General features: G+C 44.3%; 1 protein-coding gene across 1 annotated transcript in view; it reads left to right on the top strand.

The window, feature by feature from the left end:
* The window catches only part of DAGLA (diacylglycerol lipase alpha), a 32,709-nt gene extending 14,912 nt beyond the window's left edge, over positions 1 to 17,797 (top strand). The window contains exons 9-19 of the mRNA XM_010162255.1: positions 833 to 989; positions 1,317 to 1,400; positions 1,530 to 1,607; positions 5,896 to 5,976; positions 8,330 to 8,472; positions 9,964 to 10,032; positions 11,068 to 11,140; positions 12,225 to 12,421; positions 13,049 to 13,178; positions 14,174 to 14,355; positions 16,870 to 17,797. Coding sequence (XP_010160557.1) covers positions 833 to 989; positions 1,317 to 1,400; positions 1,530 to 1,607; positions 5,896 to 5,976; positions 8,330 to 8,472; positions 9,964 to 10,032; positions 11,068 to 11,140; positions 12,225 to 12,421; positions 13,049 to 13,178; positions 14,174 to 14,355; positions 16,870 to 17,797 — 2,122 coding nt within the window. The remainder of the gene's footprint in view (positions 1 to 832; positions 990 to 1,316; positions 1,401 to 1,529; positions 1,608 to 5,895; positions 5,977 to 8,329; positions 8,473 to 9,963; positions 10,033 to 11,067; positions 11,141 to 12,224; positions 12,422 to 13,048; positions 13,179 to 14,173; positions 14,356 to 16,869) is intronic.
* The last annotated feature ends 806 nt before the right edge of the window (positions 17,798 to 18,603 follow it).

The raw sequence follows: 18,603 nt of genomic DNA on the forward strand, positions 1-18,603 counted from the left end.
AGCCAGCAGAAAGAACTCATCTGGCACAAGATTGCTTTCACACTGAGTCAAAATAGCCATCCTGGAGCTCAGAAATCAGATTTATCAGCAAGCCCAGATATGCAGGGGGTTGACATTTGGGTCTTTGTTAAAGCATTGACCAGAGTTTGTGCTGTGTTCTCTCTGACTAGTTGTTTTTCTGCCATGTTCTAGAGAGCTCACCTCACGGTAGCAATGCTGTGGTTCCCTTCAGGATTGTGTTGTTTGAAATGTTTGCTTTCAGCTGCTATAATGCTGTCATCAGATTCTCTTGGGGGTTGAGCTTTTTTTGCATTTATAGAGGCAACTTCTGAGCTGAACTTTTGAATACTTTTATTTGTGAAGTGTCTCAAAAGGCAAAGAAGAGGGGGGAAAAAATAAATCTGAGCTTCTGGAACGATTCTAGACCTGTCTTTTTTGTTCTAAATAGATCTAGATCTCAGTAAATGCTAACTGCTTTTTGTGTTGAAGCAATGTAGGACTGTGCTGGGAAGCACAGTATCATACCTTCGAGGAGAGATCCCAACCCCACCGTGCATTGATTCCTTGGGGACTGCTTGCACTGTAGCTCTCTCTGGTGCTCAGAAGCAAAACTGCATCTGATCCCCGTGCCCCTTTTTGATGCTGAAACACGAGTTGTGTGCTGTTTTGTGCTCCTACGAGTCAAGGAAATCACTGCTGTTAAGTTGAGGCCAGCGTGGCATGCAGGGTCTGTCCTTCTCTTACCTGTAGGCATTCCACTCTAAAGCCAGTCTCTTCCACCCACTCTCTTCCACCTTCCTCTTTTCCTCAAAGCTGTTTTTTCCTTCTGCAGGTGTTGCTGTCTCTGTCCTTCACGTCCCCGCTACGCACCCAGTGTCACCATTGAAGAGGATAACTGCTGTGGCTGCAATGCCATTGCCATCCGCCGCCACTTCTTGGATGAGAATATGACCTCGGTGGACATTGTTTACACATCATGCCACGATGCAGTAAGGAGAATCTCCAACCCCCTTCGTATCTGGGGCATCCTCCTAAGGCCTTTCCTAATGGGATTTACATGCTTCCAAGTGTAGTGGTACAACGAAAGAAACATAATCCTTTTTCTGACCTTAGAACTTCCCATCCCATCTCTCCATCAAGAAATTTTGCCACTTAGACAGAAATATTTGTTACTGCCAAAAATCAGATCGTTCGGAGGAGTGCTTACCTGTAAGGCATAACCTGTCAGGCTGCTCTGCCTCCTTTTCCCCTCAAGCAGGAGAATAATTAAACAGGAATGTCTCACCTGACTGTTAACAGAACTGGATCTTTTCCAGGTTTATGAAACACCTTTCTACGTGGCTGTGGACCATGAGAAGAAAAAGGTGGTCATTAGTATCCGAGGAACTCTGTCTCCAAAAGTAAGTGCACTGTGCAGTGGCCTCGTGTACCTTTGGCCACCCTGTCAGGCTTTCAGGAGAGTCTGAGACCTTCCTGACTCACACGTAGCTTTTGATTTACCTGAAGCATGGCACCTGCTTTTCTTCCAGGATGCCCTGACTGACCTAACTGGGGATGCAGAGCGCCTTCCAGTTGAGGGTCACCATGGAACGTGGCTGGGACACAAGGTATGTGAAAAGAAAACAAACACAAACCAAAAAAAGCCCACACTTTTATTTTTCCTAATGTTTGGAGTTTTTAATTATAGGCAAAGAAAAATAAGTGTTCTTAATTGTTGGAGGCCCTTTTAAGAAGGCGTTATGTAATTGCAGTGAAATGGCTTGGAGTTGTTAAAATCCTTAGTTGTAACAGTTAAAGTCACTATGTCTGTAATTAAAAACCCCATACAATTAGTAAAAAACACATTGTAAAAGGCATCTGCAGACACCTAGAACAAAATTGTTGGAGTCATTCAAATTAGTTTTTCTTCCAATGACCTTTTTCAGAATTTGCAATCAAACCCCTGAGAATATGTTTAAAATTCTGTTGCAATGGGATCTTGTAAAAGGACACTGGCAGGACTTGCATCTGTGTAATTAAACTGATGCTCTGTGTCTGTGTTAGTGATCAGGACTGGGCTGACTAAATCAATTTACTATAGAGCTGACCTTTGCCCCAGTCCAGCAATGTAATGACACGCATGCTGAGTTTTAAGATGATCAGGAATTTGGCAGCTTCTCAAGATGCAGTGCCAGACTGGGAAAGAAGACGACAAACTGGAGGTTTGTGAGTGTTGGAAGGAATGTAGCAGCTGCTGGAAATGCTGCTGCACGGGGAGACAAGATGCTGCTGATCATCTGGTCAGGGTCTCTTCAGGGTGGGATGTTGGGTTTGTAACTCCTTGGGAGCCATGAGCTGGGAGCTCCTGCTTGGTTTGTGATGTCACACACACACACAGAATTGCCAAGATTGGAAAAGACCTTCAAGATCATCAAGTCCAATCATTAACCTAACACTGACAAGTCCCCAACTAACCCATGTCCCTCAGCACTGTGTCTACACGACTCTTCAATCCCTCCAGGGATGGGGACTCCACCACTGCCCTGGGCAATCCCATGTCCTGCCTGAATGCCCAGCCTCTCCCCTGTGCTTTGATGCTCTGCTTTAGGAAGTCAGGTATTAGTAGCTGGTAGATAACTGCCTACTCCAATGTTTAGCTGGATACAGGTCTGATAAAGAAGCAGTTACCTAAGAAAATGTTGCTTGGATGCTCTGTGGTCTCTTAAGTTTCCTAGAGTGGGTCTTTTTGAAAACAAAGTTGTGTACCTCCTATTTGACCAATGGTTTTGTTTGCACCAAAATGAGAAAATTCATCACCCTGGCAATTATATAGGATGTGTTATGGAAAGAGAGGTCAATGGGGTAATACTTGATCCCATCACTGATATTTACCTGGGTGAACCTTTATTATTTTTCACATTTCTGAAGCATTATGTCTACTGGCAATGCTAATGTCACTTGTTTTTGTACTAATTCGTTCCTAAAAAGAAAGCAAAGGTAAAAGGAAACCAAAGGGAAGCAAGGGGAATTTGTTCTATTTTTAATGTGCAGAGAAGCTAGTAATAGAACCTTGCAGAAGCTGGCTTTTCTTTTGATCTTTCTGTGAGAATATTCATACACCAATGACTTACATCTGAAACGTTATCAGATCATTCCCTTTGTACTATATTGAGTTTTTATTTGACCTTTGTGTTATTTCTTTATTGATTGTTGCTATTACAGAAATACAGCTTTATCTGAAATTATTATCAGTATTAATCTTCAGACAATAACGTTCTGTTGAATCCTGAGGGAAACTAATGGAGATAATAGAATTAAAAAATGTCCATCTTAATGCATTTTTAATGTCCAGAAGTCAACTTTAATACAAAAATAAATGAGGTGTCTCGCTAACGCATTTAATTTGGAGAAAAGTACTTGGCCCTTCAGGAGCTTTCCTGTAAGTTGTTTGATTTCTGTTCTTTTTTCTTGCTGATTCTGTCCCACACACCCAGCAGGCTGGCATGGCCTGTTATCTTCACCTGCGGAGCCCGCCCGTCGCTGTGCTTCACGCCGTGGCCATCACACATCCTACAAATTAAAACTCTTGATGTTGACATGAGCCTTCTTATCACTCCACCAGTACCACAGCTGAAAGTGTTTGATTGCTTGGGTTGCTGTGAATGCCACAGTTAAAATATATATATATTGTGGTCTCTATTTTAAGCTATTTTGGATCCAAAAAAAAACCAAACAACCCAACATAGCTGTGAGTAAGGTTTATGGGTTAGCATGCCAAAAAAAGAGGGATTGTGACAATCTCTAGGGGAAATTAACTGGGGGGAAAAAAAAACATCAAGCTTCACTGGTTTTGAAATAAAATCCACTGGTTTTATAACAAAGCTAATTTAAAAATAATCATAAGTCAGGGGCATGAATCTGTATTTAATTCTGCTGAAGTTGCATAGAACAAAAAAACTACTAAATTGGTGATGTTATGGAGGTTTGTTTCCTGGTGTTGAGCAAGCTGGGATGACAAGAAGTAGCTGGTAGAAGGAAGCCCTGAAAGCTCAGCTCTGATGACAGCTCTTACTAGTTTAATAGGACAGTCAGTAACTGCAATAACCTCCAAGCTCTTTTCTCTACCAAAGAGACCCTCTCTGTGGATTTTCACACACACAACTCAGATATCACAGAGCAGTTTTGTGCCTTCAGACTGGAAAGCAATACAGAATATTTCCCTTTCCCTAGATATCCAGTCTGTTTGGTTATTTATATACGAGGTTTGAAAATTAAGCCCAGCTTTATTCCTTTTGAAACTTATGAAACAGCGTCCACTTCAATGGAAAGTCTAAATATAACTTTGCAGTGATAAAAGTCTCATTCCATAATATTAAAATCACTGTCTATATTAGAATATACTGTAATTATCAAAAATATAGCTATATATAAGGCTGACTAACAGCCCATTAGTAATATCACCATGGATTTTAGGTCATGCTTTTCAAAAATAGAATCCTAAATTCATGTTAGAAATTTTATATAAGTAATCTGCCATTCACTTCTCATTAGAGTTGGGGATGAAGACTCTTGTGATTGCGGTGGAAGCTGGCTAGCTGCTGAGATCTGAACACAGGCATGAAATACCATGGCATCTGCTTTTTGATATTGATGTGGCAGCATTACAGATGTCCCATTTACAGGCTCAACTGAATCACCTGTGTCCTGCTCCTTCTTTGCAGGACTCAGATTGGTTTTGATGCTGTGTTTGATATTGAGGACTTTGAAAATTCCGCATTTCTTTGCTTTTTTTTTTTTTTTTGAGAGAGCCATGAATTCTTTTATGTCTCAGAGATTAAACAGTGCTCAATAACATTCACTTTGTGCTTCAACTGTTTTCAGGTAGGGGTATAATGGAAAATAGCAAAGGAGATGATCTTCCCTGCTTTTTGGCCAACCCAGGCAGTGTGAATTATTTGAGGTCTGTAATCACCAAATTAGAAGTAGCTGATTTCTCTGTACCCAAGTTCACCCTGGATTACATCATTGTTTCTCAACTTTTGATACTTCAGGCTTGCTTACCACTGAATTAAGTAGTTGTTAAGGTATAAACAAAGATTTATGCACCAGACCAAATTCTAGTTGCTTGTTTATAACAGATCAACAGTATTTGTAATTGTTACACAGAGGGACAGACACTCTTCAGAGGCAGCCATCAGCAGAGAGGATAAATGTTTAGAACCAGTCTATCTGCTTGTTTTCCATCTTCCAGCAGTTCTTAGCTTTTAGTGAATAAAAACCCTTAATAATTGGTGAATAATGTCCTTTGACAGCTGAATCCCCTTAATAGTTGCTGCCTTCTTCAGTCATCAATAACTCTTCCTGTACAGATAGTGCTGCCACTTTCACCCTTCCAGGAGTATCTTTGTGTTTCTATTCTTTTCCCTGTGAACTTGGTAGGTTAGTTCATGCTTTTATTCACAGATTTAAATGGCAGAGGACCATTTTGCAGTTAAGGCAAGAAAATCAAAGTTTGTTTCTCTGTTCTACTGCAGGTCCCAGTGTCTGCTGAACTACCAAACACACAACCTCGTGTTTAAGTGGGTTGTTTTGTGTTAGTTTGGGGGTTTTTTTTTCATAGACTTTTGCACTGTGAGCTCAGGAATATAGGGCCTTTGAGTATTATCTTAATTTAAGAACTGTCATTACTTCTAAATAGTTTGCATCTCCTGGTATTCAGTGAGCCAAGACATGCTGCTAATTAAGTCTATTCCTAAAAGTGGAGTGGAGTTGATGTTCTTCAATCCTGACACATGCTGTGTGGCTCTCCAGAGTTTATGCAGCAGCATTCGGGGCAGTGTGCTCCTCTGCCAGTTGTTTAGATCAGGGCTGATATGCAACCCTTGACATCCTGTTCTGTCTTCATGTTTCCCTCAGGGAATGGTGCTATCTGCTGAGTATATCAAGAAGAAATTGGAGCAAGAAATGGTGCTTTCTCAAGCTTTTGGACGAGACTTAGTGAGTACTAGTTTTCTTTTATCCTTGCAAGCTATACAGGAGACCAGATTTCCCTCAAACACTGGTTTTAGGACAACTTCTATGTCCCTGAATCCATTGTACTAATTTCTCAAAGCTTCCTTCAGTTCCTATCCCTCTGGATTGCCAGACAGGCAACTAGTTACTCATTCCCCCAAGGCTTTTTTTTTTGTTTTAATTTTGAAACCACCTATACAGCAGAACTCCTGATTTATTTTTTTTTCTCAAGCAAAGCTAAGGCAGGAAATCTCATTTGGTGGCAATGCAGGACAAGGGAACATTAAAAACAAATCAACAGGAACTAAAATCTCATCTCTATGAAGATTCTCTTTGGAGACAGCAATGGGATGCCGTGCTGACTGGCTGTGTGTACACATTTCTGGTGATAGAGGACTATCGGAGAACCCAAGAGAGATGTTAGGAAGCAGCTTACCTTAGTTTCTCTGTCAGTAATAGCACAGTCCGTGTCCCTGTTGGAGAGGGAACTTCTGAACTGTCTGATTCCCTGCTGTCAGACAGCTGTCCCTTTTCTCCTGCCCAAAGAGTGCCTTGGCCTGAGCAGTGCCTGTGGGGAAATGAGCAATAGGCTCAAGGGAGAAAGAAAAGAGGGATCAAAGCCTCAGCAGTTCCCTGAAACTTGTGTGTTGTACCAGTCAACACTGAAGTGTCTGCCTTGGGATGTTTGGTAGATGTAGGGAGAGAGATGTAGGTGTCTGACTTCTTGATGCAGTACTTTATTCCTCTCTGCCCAGAAAGTGAAAATGGGTCTTGTTAAGGGAGCTGTTACTCAGGAGGAATTTTTTCTGATGTCCTCTAGAGCTCAATTGCTAACTGACTGGTGAGGATAACGGTGAGGTTTGGAGCTCTATACTTTGTCTCCTGTGTGTGATAAAAAGTATCCTATTCTGTTTGAAGCTGGCTTTATGTATGGTGGGTCCAACTTCTAATTGATGAAAAATAGTTGGACCTGACTCATGAGGATGGAGAGAGCTTGATTAATATGAGATGGAGCAACTGGCTTGTGTGTAGAAAATTAAATACTGGCTGAAGCTGAACTCTGAAGAATATCTGAAAAAGTGCTATAAATACTATCCCAGGTCCTACCCAAGGTTCATCTAGCCCAGTACATTGTTTCTGACAGTTGCCAACAACAGATATTCAGGGAAAAAGTATAACAAGTGAGGTGTATAGCCTTAAATCTCCCCCAGCATTCACCTCACTGTCTGTAACAGACATGATGGTGGCCTAGAGGTGATCTTGAGAAGGAAAATGACACAAAATTATAGATCTTTAATTCTTGTGGCCGTGTTTTATGTTCTGTGTGTTTTACCTTCTTATGCAGAAGCCCAAGGATAGTCACCACTGTGGTGACCTGGGGCTCTGGAGAGTTGGATGCTGGATTCTCTCTCCCTCTCTAAAGCCTCCAGAGCACGGGCAGAGCTCTGCAGAAAAACAAGACTGGAACTTTTCAAACATTGTCTTAGTGAACTTCTGTGTTCTAAGCTATACCTAGCACTCTAGGCTTGTTATCTAGCCTCTGGATAACAAGAACAGTAAAAAAACATTAGAGAATAGCTTTGTTTCTGAAGCAGAGCTCAGCAGAAAAACAAGACTGGAACTTTTCAAGCATTGTCTTAGTGAACTTCTGTGTTCTAAGCCATGCCTAGCACTCTTATGTAGCCTCTGGATAACAAGAACAGTAAAAAACATTAGAGAATAGCTTTGTTTCTGAATTACTTGAGCAGTGGCTGGCTGTTGAGAGCATCTAGACTTAGAAGACTATTGTTCAAACTGCTAGTTAGGATTTCTGTTTTTCAGCCTGCACAAGTGGTGGAATTAATGAAAGCGAGGAATTTCTAGAACCAAGGAGACCTCAGATGTGTGAGCCTGGATGCAGGTATTATGAGAAGGCTGCCAGATTTGAGGAGGAGCAAAAAGACTCATATAAAATCCTAAATAACTGGTGTACAGAGGGCTGGTGTACATTTCTTTTTCATTCCTATGTTATATCTTTAAGGGAAGACCCGGTAGGTCACACACTGATGGAGATATAGGAGAGAATACTAGCAGAATCCCTTCAGAACTATCAGTGTTGCAGGGCAGGAGTGTGCTGGGACTGCTACTGTGACTTAGACCAAACAGTGTAAATCAGAGCTCTGCTTCTGTTTCAGAACCTTAACCTAGGCTCACTGGTTCCCATTGCTGGAGGAACTGGTTAGCTGGAGTCTGGAGTGTTCACATATAGGAAAGACACCTGAGAAAAGGGACATGTTTTGGGGTTTTTGGACTTAACCTCTCAGTCTGACCTCAATTTCTTTTTTTGTTTTGTTTCCAGGGGAGAGGAACAAAGCACTATGGCCTGATTGTGGTTGGTCATTCCTTAGGGGCTGGCACAGCTGCCATCCTGTCCTTCCTCTTGCGTCCGCAGTACCCGTCGCTGAAGTGCTTTGCCTATTCTCCCCCAGGTGGGCTGCTGAGGTAGGTGTTGGGGCAGGAGGACACATTGGAGAGGGGGGTGTGTAGCTGTAGCTGGATCAGATCTTGGTTTTGATTCTCTGAGGAGCAGTAAAAGACAAGTCTCTTCCCTGAGAAGCAGAAAAATGGAGAGGTTGTTTATAGGAGCTAAGAGTTGTTGGCAGTCTTTGCTATCTGGTTTATGACTTAGTTGTCTGTGGCTATAGCTCTGATTTCACCCTGACTAGTGAAAAATGCCAGTTGAGTGGACAGGGTGCAATTTCCTTATTCTCTGCACAGTGCCAGTGTGTCCTCTCCCCATCTGCTGTGAATTGATGTACACTGAGGGAGATACTTGACCGAATGGAGATGTCTGCATCAGTTGATCTAGTTGTTTGGGCTCCTTTTGCAGCTGACAAAGAAATCAGCATTTCTGGGGTGTGATTTCTGTCATTTTAAAGTAGGTCAGAGGGACTGTGTTTCTTGAGTGCCTGTTTTTCTCCCTCAGCTATAGGGGGAATGTAGGGTAGCTGCTTCAGATCTCTGGAAAGAGATATGGTGAATTCCTCCCACTGTAAATGGGAACAGACCTGGTCATGTTACTTACACAACAGCCAAACAAAAACATCCCACTTGATTGCTGTGGATCGAGATAAGGTCTTTCTAGTCATGACAGACATCATGAGGGCACTTGAAAGCAGCTATGGACTATCAGGAGCTGCTTGTGATAGTTACTGCATCATGTTCCAGGAGCAACCAAGAGTTTTAAACCATCCTGCTAATGAATATGGATAATTGGCATGCCTTGTTATGATAGTGATCCCTGCTCTTCTGCAGCTATAGAAGAGTTGCTCTGCAGAATGTTTCATGAGGGTGTTATAGCTTTTTACTCAGAGCTTCCACTCCTGAGATCCCTTGATAGTTCAGGCCAAGTGCTGCTGTATTACATCGACTGTTTTGGAGTTCCAGGAGGTGCCTCTGACTGCCACACTGTGTTTCATGCCCAGGATCATCTCTAGGTCAATGATGCAGCCTCTGTCTGTGGTAACTGGTTCAGAAGATCTCTAGGAAGGTAGCTGATTGCAGAACTAACTCATGGAGTAGAACCCTTAATTCCCTCTTGGTATTCAGGATGCTGGAGAAAGTGGCCATCTTAGTTCTACAGTGTCTTTCTAAAGTAGTCTCAGGAGCATGGAATATCTTCTTCCTTTCTGCTGTCCTGGCTGTTCCCAAACTATTGGAAAATGACTGAGGCATTGAGTTAAAGTATTTCTTTTCCAAGTATATTCAGAGCCATATGCAGAGTGATGTTTCCTGGGGGTGTGGGATGTGAATATCAGGCTTTTCTTTACCAAGGTGCGAGTCCTAAAAGCCTTGAGCAGTTTGGGTTGTGTTTTTTATGACCCTGGTTCACTGTTTGGTAACATGCTGACACCAGTGGCAAATTGGGACTGAAGTGCAGTTTGCTGCTAGTGAAACATTGTTTGCTTCTTCTTGGTCCTGTTTCTCTTCCAGTGAGGATGCCATGGAGTATTCAAAAGAGTTTGTGACTGCTGTGGTGCTTGGCAAAGATCTAGTGCCCAGGCAAGTTGAGAAGTGTCTGAATTTCTTGATGAGTATCTACTGTTCTGTACCAAAGTCACCTGTTTCCTGTCAGAAACATCTACATCATATCTGTCTCTAGTTTCCTCATTTACCTGTCCTTGTATGCTTCTTAATTGTCTTCTTCATTACCTGGTCATTACCTGGACACCTATTTTGGTGTTTCCCACACTTTTTTTATAGGTATATCCCTCTCTGTCTCTCAGCTGCCTATATGAAAGGAAAGGGTGAACATCCTACCTCTGTAATTATCCTCATTGTGGTATCTGACATGTCAATGCCACTTTCCTGGTTGCCTGTGTGTTATCTTGGATCTCTTAACACTCTCAATGTGCTGTCATCTCATTTTTTACTGTTTGTCCCTGAATACCTATTCCATATCATCTCACATCTCTGAACCAGCTCCCTCATTTCTTGTGTCTTGGCATTTCTCACCTCTCTTCATCTCCTGGGACATGTTCTGCTGAACAGGGCATTGGACTAGGAGTCAGACAACCTGGGTTTTACTTTTGCTTCTGTCATGTTGTGTGATAAATGGTGACGTTTGTGTCTGTGCAATATAAGGTGTGTAGAATTCAGTGGAGGGGAAATACTAAATGGCATTGAACGTGCCTGGTGTGACAAAACCTTGTCCATCCTATCATCTGTTTAGTGGTGTCATAGAGCTCTGTGCCACCTTTCTAATTTATCTGTTCTGTGTCATCCCATACTTGTTTCTTGCTCACTTGTTTCTGTGATTGCATCATCTCCCTCCTTATCTGTTCATTGACCTCTCTCATATCTGTGTTTGCTGATCTGATTCTGTGATTACATTCCACACTTGTTTATTGTTTTCTGTGGCCTCTTAACCCTGGTCACTGGTCCTGGATGATGCCAAACCCACCTCTGAAATGAGCTGCCTTGTTGCATTCTTGCAGTATCTTTTGTAGCACAGTTTCTTGTTCTGTGCTGTGTGTCCTGTTACCTCCCTGCCCTTCCCTGCCCAGCTGTTGTAAACTCATCTTCCTCTTTTTCCAGAATTGGTCTTTCCCAGCTGGAGGGATTTCGCCGGCAGCTTCTGGATGTTCTTCAAAGAAGTAACAAACCAAAGGTAAGAGTAAAGATTTGATAGACACCTGAAGTTGAGCCTCTGAGCAGCGATGGTAAACTTTTAGTGTCACATAGCAATACTGCAGACTTCTCCAGCCCTCCAGGTCCCTCCAGGTCCACTGTGACCATTGTTTAGGTCACCAGAGGAGCGGTGGCAAGAGCTGGAAGGCAGCTAGAGAGGTCAAAGCCAAGGGCTACACCCTGTTTGCAGGTGTGTGGTGATTCTGGCTCATGTGCTGCAGGTTCACCATCACAGATCTAAAATAACCAGGCAGGAAACTTTCTCATCTGAGCCTGTTTTGAAGTCTATGTTCCAACTGTAGTTTTTCTTGGCCAGTAAATGGTAACAGGGTAGGAAGTTACAACAGTTGTCTGCTTACAGACAGTGCTGTATGCTGTCTGGGTGATGCTGTTCTAGGATAAGCGGTCTGTTAATGTTTTTGGAGATAGGAAATGTGGAAAGTTGTTCCTCTCCAGGCTTCTTTACCATTACACTGAGATGGAAAAAACAGATGTTAAGATTTTTAGAGGTAAAATATTATAGAAATTACACGTAGAGGGAGAAAACTGAGCTTACATTTATTTTTCTTCTTGGCATTCTATGGATTTCGTGTTTTGAGTTATGTTTTTTTTGGTGAATTTGTAAGTTTTTAGGATTTCTTTTAGTGCTTATATAAAGCAAGATTGAAATGGAATTTCTGTCTATGTTGTATAGTCTTTTGCTTATTTGTGTACATTAAAAATTCTGATTCCATCTACCTTGTTTTTCCTGGAAGACATTAAGTTATCAGTTGATGGACAAGTTGGTACTTGCTCTAGATCATTAACTCCACAAAAACCTCCAGCAAAAAATGGAAGGATGAGATGTTCTAAGGTTAAAATTGGGAAAGGAAGAAGCAGCTTTTCTGGGCAGGGTTTTCTCTAGGTTTATTATTGAAGCAATCAGGGCACAAGACCTGTTTTTCTCTTTTCTGGTATTAGGTATTCAGTTTAACCCTCCCAGTAGTGTCTTGTGAGATGACTCTTCTCTTCTTTGATGTTTTTCTCTTCTCAATATTTTCTTTCCTCTCTCTTGTCTTGAACAGTGGCGAATCATTGTGGGTGCTACAAAGTGCATACCCAAGTCAGAGCTCCCTGAAGAGACAGAAGAAAACTCAGTAACGAGTAATCGCCTCTGGACCCATCCCAGCGACCTGACCATCGCCCTGTCTGCCAGCACACCGCTCTACCCGCCTGGCCGCATCATCCACGTGGTGCACAACCACCCTGCAGAGCAGTGCTGGTGAGTGTGTGTGGAGTTGTGAAGCCAGCCCAGGGGTGAGGATGAAAATTCTCTTTTGAAAGAGAATCCCCAAGACAGGAACCCATCTGTGAAGGATGTGATTTTTTTCATGTGGTTGTGTCTGTGCTGTCAGAATGAGTTGATCTATTCAACCAAGGGACAGGACAAGAGGAAATGGGCTCCAGTTGTGGCCAGGGCAGTTGAGATGGGATGTGAGGAAGAATTTCTTTGCTGCAAGGGTTCTGAGGCATTGGAAGGGGTTGCCCAGGGCAGTGGTGGAGTCCCCATCCCTGGAGGGATTGAAGAGTCGTGTAGACACAGTGCTGAGGGACATGGGTTAGTCATAGGGGACTGGTCAGTGTTGGGTTCATGGTTGGACTCAATGAGCTTCAAGGGCTTTTCCAGTCCAGGCCATTCTGGGATGTTGTGAACAGAAGGACAGTCATGTCACTGGCTAGTGCAGAGTTGTGGAGCAATGACAGCAGCATTTGTACTTTAATATCTTCTCTCTCTGCTTTTCCTCCTGTTGCTTTTTCTGTCACTACAACCTTCTTTTGCATGCCAAAATATCTTTCATCCCTGCCTCCATGTTTTCCCCTCTTGTTTGGATCCCAACTCCTCTTCCAGTTGCTGCGAGCAAGAGGATCCCACTTACTTTGCTATCTGGGGTGACAATAAGGCGTTTAACGAAGTGATCATCTCGCCGGCGATGTTGCACGAACACCTCCCGTATGTGGTCATGGAAGGGCTCAACAAGGTAATGCAGAGAATTAGGATTGAGGAGTGGGGAGGGATCATTCAATGCAATTACATGGGCTCTGGCTTGAACATCTGAGAAGACCAGGTTTGGGGAAGAAAGGCTTGGCATGATGTTGATGGAGGTGAGCTGTAAACACAAAATGGACAAGGGGCACAGTGGCTCTAGCATATCAGCTGATGATTATGTTTCTTGGTGCCAAGCCAGAGCTCTGTGTGTGCATTGCAGAACCAGGAAGGGTACCCTTGGGGTCCAGTTTTAGTAATTCTTATTGCAGGAGCACTTAAGTGCCCTCATAAAATCAGTGCCTTGTCACAGGCCTTTATTTATACAGAAGAGGCAGTCCTTGCCCAGGAGAGCTGGCTGTTTAAATGCACAGGACCATTTACTTTGGAGAGGAGGAGGAAAGAAGTTTGTACTCTGGGACAATCATGCACAGGCTATTAGTGTTGAATGTAATGAGATCTGGAAATGGAATGTAGATCTTATCCCAATACCCAGAGTCCCAGACTAGATCTTCTTCCTAAATTTAATGTCATCATAGAGGTTGGGTGTTGTTTGGTTCCTTCTCTCAGAAGCTGACCGTTACAATTCAAGGTGTCAAGTCCTCCACACTGCAGCTGCAGCCCCTCTGTTAGTCTGAGGGGTGATTGAGCTTATGTGTAAAGGTTGTAGAGTGGGGCTCTGCCAGTTAATGACAGTTCCTAGCCATGCAGCTTTACTGTGGAGACTGAGCCAAGTCTCATCTGCCCTGCTAGTCTGAAGGCCCCTCCTGCCAGTCACCTCCCTAGCATTGGATTCCCAGCAGGGCATTCTGACAGGATAGAGTATATCAGAATTCATTGATATAATCCTTTATCTCAAGACCCTCCCCTGGGCTCATGGAAGGTGTTGGTAAGAAACAGAAGCAAATCCATCCATTTGAAAGCCCTGAGCTGAGAAGAGCAAAGATGCTCTGTCCAGTAAAGCACTGCTGTTCTGCTTGCCTTTACTAGGTCTTGGAGAATTACAACAAGGGGAAAACAGCTTTACTTTCTGCAGCCAAAGTGATGGTGAGCCCTACAGAAGTGGATCTCACCCCAGAGTTGATCTTCCAGAATCAGCCCTTACCTAGTGGACCCTCAGTGCAGATTGGAACTGGAGCCCTAACAGTGGACAGAAGGAACAGCAGCACTAAGTAAGGATCTGTCTTTGATTTCTTTGAAGGAATTGTTGGCTTTAGGTGTGGGTTCTCTTTCTCTTGGGGCCTTGTGATCAATGTTTGTGCAAAGGGTTGATCTGAGGGCTGCCTTTGTGGGACTTCTGCTTAGCTTCACTATGTCTTGTGTCATGTTGAGAGGGGAAAAAAGTCCTTTGTGTTGCTCAAAGATCTGTGCTTGCAGCAGGGTGAGGAGAGCCTAAAAGTTGAGGGTTTGAAAGAGACTTTCTCTTCTTATCCAGACAAATGGGATTTTCCCTGAAACAGTAAAGGCAAAACTTGCAGTCTTTCAGCCAAATTTCTGTTTTCCTGTGTGATTTATTTGCCCAAAGATAGCCTAGATGATGATCCTCAAAAGCTGAGGAGCAGTGAAAGCCATAAGTTTACCAGAAAATCTGCATTTATAGCTACTTTTTGTTGTGACTTGTGTAATATTAACAGGATAATCTGGGAACACAGATACAGGTGAGGAGAGAGCAGTTAGTATCCTGTTTCTGAAGGAAAAGAGCAGGAAGGTCAGTCAAGTGGAAAGCAGGTGAGGGGGAAAAGACTTGTTCTGAGTGCTGAAGGGGTTGTTTTCTGAAAGCTGGACCATTGCTGAGCACTGACATCAGTAGTCTGGCAAAGGCCAAAAGGTGGAGGAGCATTGAGAAGGTGTACAAAGGAGTGGTTTGGAGAAGAACTCACTCTTTGTGGTGCACATAAACAGCTTTCCTCCAGGAACAAATGACAGAGACTGCTGGCAGATTTTCAGATGACATTTGAGGCATTGCAGGACCTGCAGACTTGCAAGGAGCAAAGAAAGTGAATATAAAAATGTGGGCAAAGACTTATTTCAAAGTTGGAACGCGTGGCTTTCATCACAGAATTGCATTTTATAGGGCAAATTTGCTGACAAAATAGGGAAGATGAGAGAGGGAAGATGGTTTGTAGTCCAAGATAGCAAATGGGAGTTGTGAGAAGACTGCATTGTGGGTGGGAGAGGATTATTTCTTTGCAAGGGCAACACTTCTATGGAGATTTTTGGTAGAGAAACCCAACAAGAAGCTCTGTGTGTGTGGGAAGAGACAGGGTGGTACGATCTGTGCTGAGTATCCTTCAGCTAACACGAGTGAGATTTAAATTTAGAAGAAAAATAAGATGGCAAATAATAGGAAAGTAGTAGGTTCTACTCACAGAGTAAATGGTCAGAGACAGTGAAGGAGAACTTAAGACTGTACATGAAACAGTAGGAGCAGGGATTGGCCCACGTTTTGTGAAGGCTACAATGAGACTGAAAGATGAACTAGGTCAGGCAGCAGGGAGAGGAGTGGTGGTTTCTGTGCCACAGCCTGAGGAGACCCAAGGAGCTGCTTCCCTTTGAGCTGGGTGAAAGCAGAGCAGGAATTCTGAGATATGAAAAGGGGGAGGAAGGAGGGAGAGGGCAAAGAGGATGAAGGGAGGTGCTGGAGTGGAAACAGTTGTAGGTTGGTTGTGTTTAATTTGAGGTTAGAACCAGCTTACTGGGGGTTTTCTGGGGTTTATGAAACCTGTTCTCAGATCACTGTTACTCTTGTTGAAGTTACAAAGGGATCAAGTATTGGCCTCTAACGTACAAACCTTTCCCTGTACATCATGTCCTTTTGGCAGGTGCAGCAGTTCTCTCCCAAGCTCAGGCTCTTTTCCCAGGTATTTCCTTAAGTTCTTGTCTTTAGGGCTAGTTAATCCCAGGCTCTGTGTGTGCCTGGTGTGGGGACCTCTGTCCCTGTGTCTTTGACACACTGGTTTTCTGGAGGAACCTGCCTGATCCTTAAAAGTCTTAGTGTGACTGGAGCCTTTCTAAAGATCTTTACTTGTCTTAAGCTGAGTAAATTGGTTTTTTGACCTATTTTAAAATCTGCTACCTGAAGTGGTAGCAAAATTGGTCTTGGGCAATGCTCTAACAGCCTCGTGGCATGTGTGGCAGCAAGGTAGGGATTGCTGGCATGGAGAAGGAGGGGAAGGCGTGACACTGGAGTGGTTCAGAGTGTGAGAAGAAAGAGAACAGTAGGTTAACTGTAGGATAGTCCTTTAACCTCGCTTGTCCCAATCCTCTCTAATACAGAGGTGTTGGACAAGAGAGGGGTTTGTCTGCATGTGTGGAGACTGCAGCGTGGCTTTGGGCACTTAGAAGTGCTGCAGGTTTCACTGGCAGAACCATGGTCCTCAGTGAAAATGGTGCTTGAGTGGGAAGACACTTAGCCAGGAAAAAAGGGAGAAGGGCAAGAAACTGAGTTTGCAGAGGGAAGAAACTGTAACTAATAATTTTAGCTCAGGGGATGAAGAGATAAGAGGTTTCTTGCAGTTGTGGATGGCTCTGGTTAGAGCAATGCCACGTGCTCTCAGTGTGGATGAGGAACTTTGTACCCTACACTCAGCTCTTCTGGCTGTTCTGGCAGCTTGTGGTTCTGTGGGGTGCTGGAGTGGATGCTTCTGGTTTGTGTGGAGCCTCATGTTGTCCGTTTCTCATTGCAGGAGCAAGTCCCATTCTGAAATTAGCTTGGAGGGGTTTTACGAGACAAAGCCACTTTCTCCTGTGCAAAAAGATCCTGTGGAGTTGCTTCTCTTGGATACAAAGGAACGTCTGTCTGTGGAGCTGCAGGACCGTCGTGCCCCTCTTGCCACCATGGAGAGCCTCTCAGACAATGAATCCATCTACAGCTTTGATTCAAGGCGTTCCTCTGGTTTTCGGAGCATCCGGGGCTCTCCCAGCCTCCATGCTGTCATGGAGAAGGACGAGACGCACTGCTTTTATATAGACCCTGTAATCCCTGAGGAGAACCCTTCCCTCAGCTCGCGGACAGAGCTGCTGGCTGCTGATAGCCTCTCCAAGCACTCCCAGGAGACTCAACCCCCTGACAATGTCCTCAACAGTGGTGACACTACCCCCCAGCGACGCTGTAGCGAGGAGGGGGCCAGCAGTGAGGGGGACCGTGTTTCCTTAGCCCCTCGTGAGGAGTTGTCCCTCCAGAATGGACGGCTCACTGATGTTCCCAGTCCTCAAGTGTTGGAGTTTGCTGAATTCATAGACAGCCTCTTTAATTTGGATAGCAAAAGCAGTTCTTTCCAGGACATCTACTGCATGATGGTGTCAGACAGCTCTAGTGACTTTGCAGAGATGCCCAAGTCTGTCAGTGATCAGGAGATCTTGTTGAGGGCACAATATGAACCCAACCTAGTCCCAAAGCCCCCGAGGTTGTTTGCAGGCTCAACAGATCCTTCGTCGGGCATCTCTGTCTCACCCTCTTTCCCCCTTAGTTCATCTGGAGAACTCATGGACATCACTCCCACAGGTGTGAGCAGCCAGGAGTGCCTGGCCACTGATAAAATCCGGACTTCCACCCCCTCTGGGCACGTAACCAGCCCCACCAAGCAGGACGATCTCATGATTTCAGCCCTCTAGTGCAGGGTTAAGGGTTGCGGCTCTGAGAGCTGGTCCCATAGGTTGAGTGCTGGGATGATGTTTGGAGGAGGGTGGTCATTGGGCAGTTTGGATCAGAGGAGAACAGCAGGAAACATTCCTTCTGGGGTGACACAGTGGTGGCACGCTGGTGTCTGGAGGATGGATTGAGCTCCAGTCCCGTGCTCGCAGCTGGGAGAAGCAGCGTTGCCTCGTGAGGCTTGTTACGCTAAGAGGGTCTGAGTCACTCAAGGTAGATGCAAGTTCCCTACCTCAGCCTGTCTCTTTTAATTTCAGAGGCAAATTCCTTGCCCCCAGGGCACCTGCTGAGTTTGGGAGTGAGACACATTGCTTCAGGGAATCCTCTGGGGTGAAGGGGTGGATTCCCTGAAGCTCAAGGACTGGAGAATGAGAAGCAAAGCGGGGGCCAGGCCAGTTCCTCCCCCTTGGTACCGTGTCAGTGGTTTTGGAAATGAGCGGGTTGAGACTTTGGGCCCAATTGCACTACCATGTCGGATCTGGCCCAAGATCCAATTCGTCCCACTTCCATGGGCATTGCTTTTGTAGGACACTCTCCTGTTTTAAAGCCATTGGGGCTGTATTCTCCCCAAATGCAGTCTCCCCTCCCCTGGCCAGGCACAGAAAGAATGGGGCTGGCACTGTGGTTTCTCTCCCCTGAGTACTTCTGTGTTCAGTGACCACCAGGCTGCTTCTGAGAGGGAAGGACACTGTTCTGAAGAGCCAAAGCCCTCTGCCACATCCCTTTTTTGCCAGAAAGAGTTCTCCTGGATGTCACCATCATCACTTCT

Source organism: Antrostomus carolinensis, unplaced genomic scaffold (genome assembly GCF_000700745.2).
Source record: "Antrostomus carolinensis isolate BGI_N321 unplaced genomic scaffold, ASM70074v2 scaffold15302, whole genome shotgun sequence".
Taxonomy (NCBI): domain Eukaryota; kingdom Metazoa; phylum Chordata; class Aves; order Caprimulgiformes; family Caprimulgidae; genus Antrostomus; species Antrostomus carolinensis.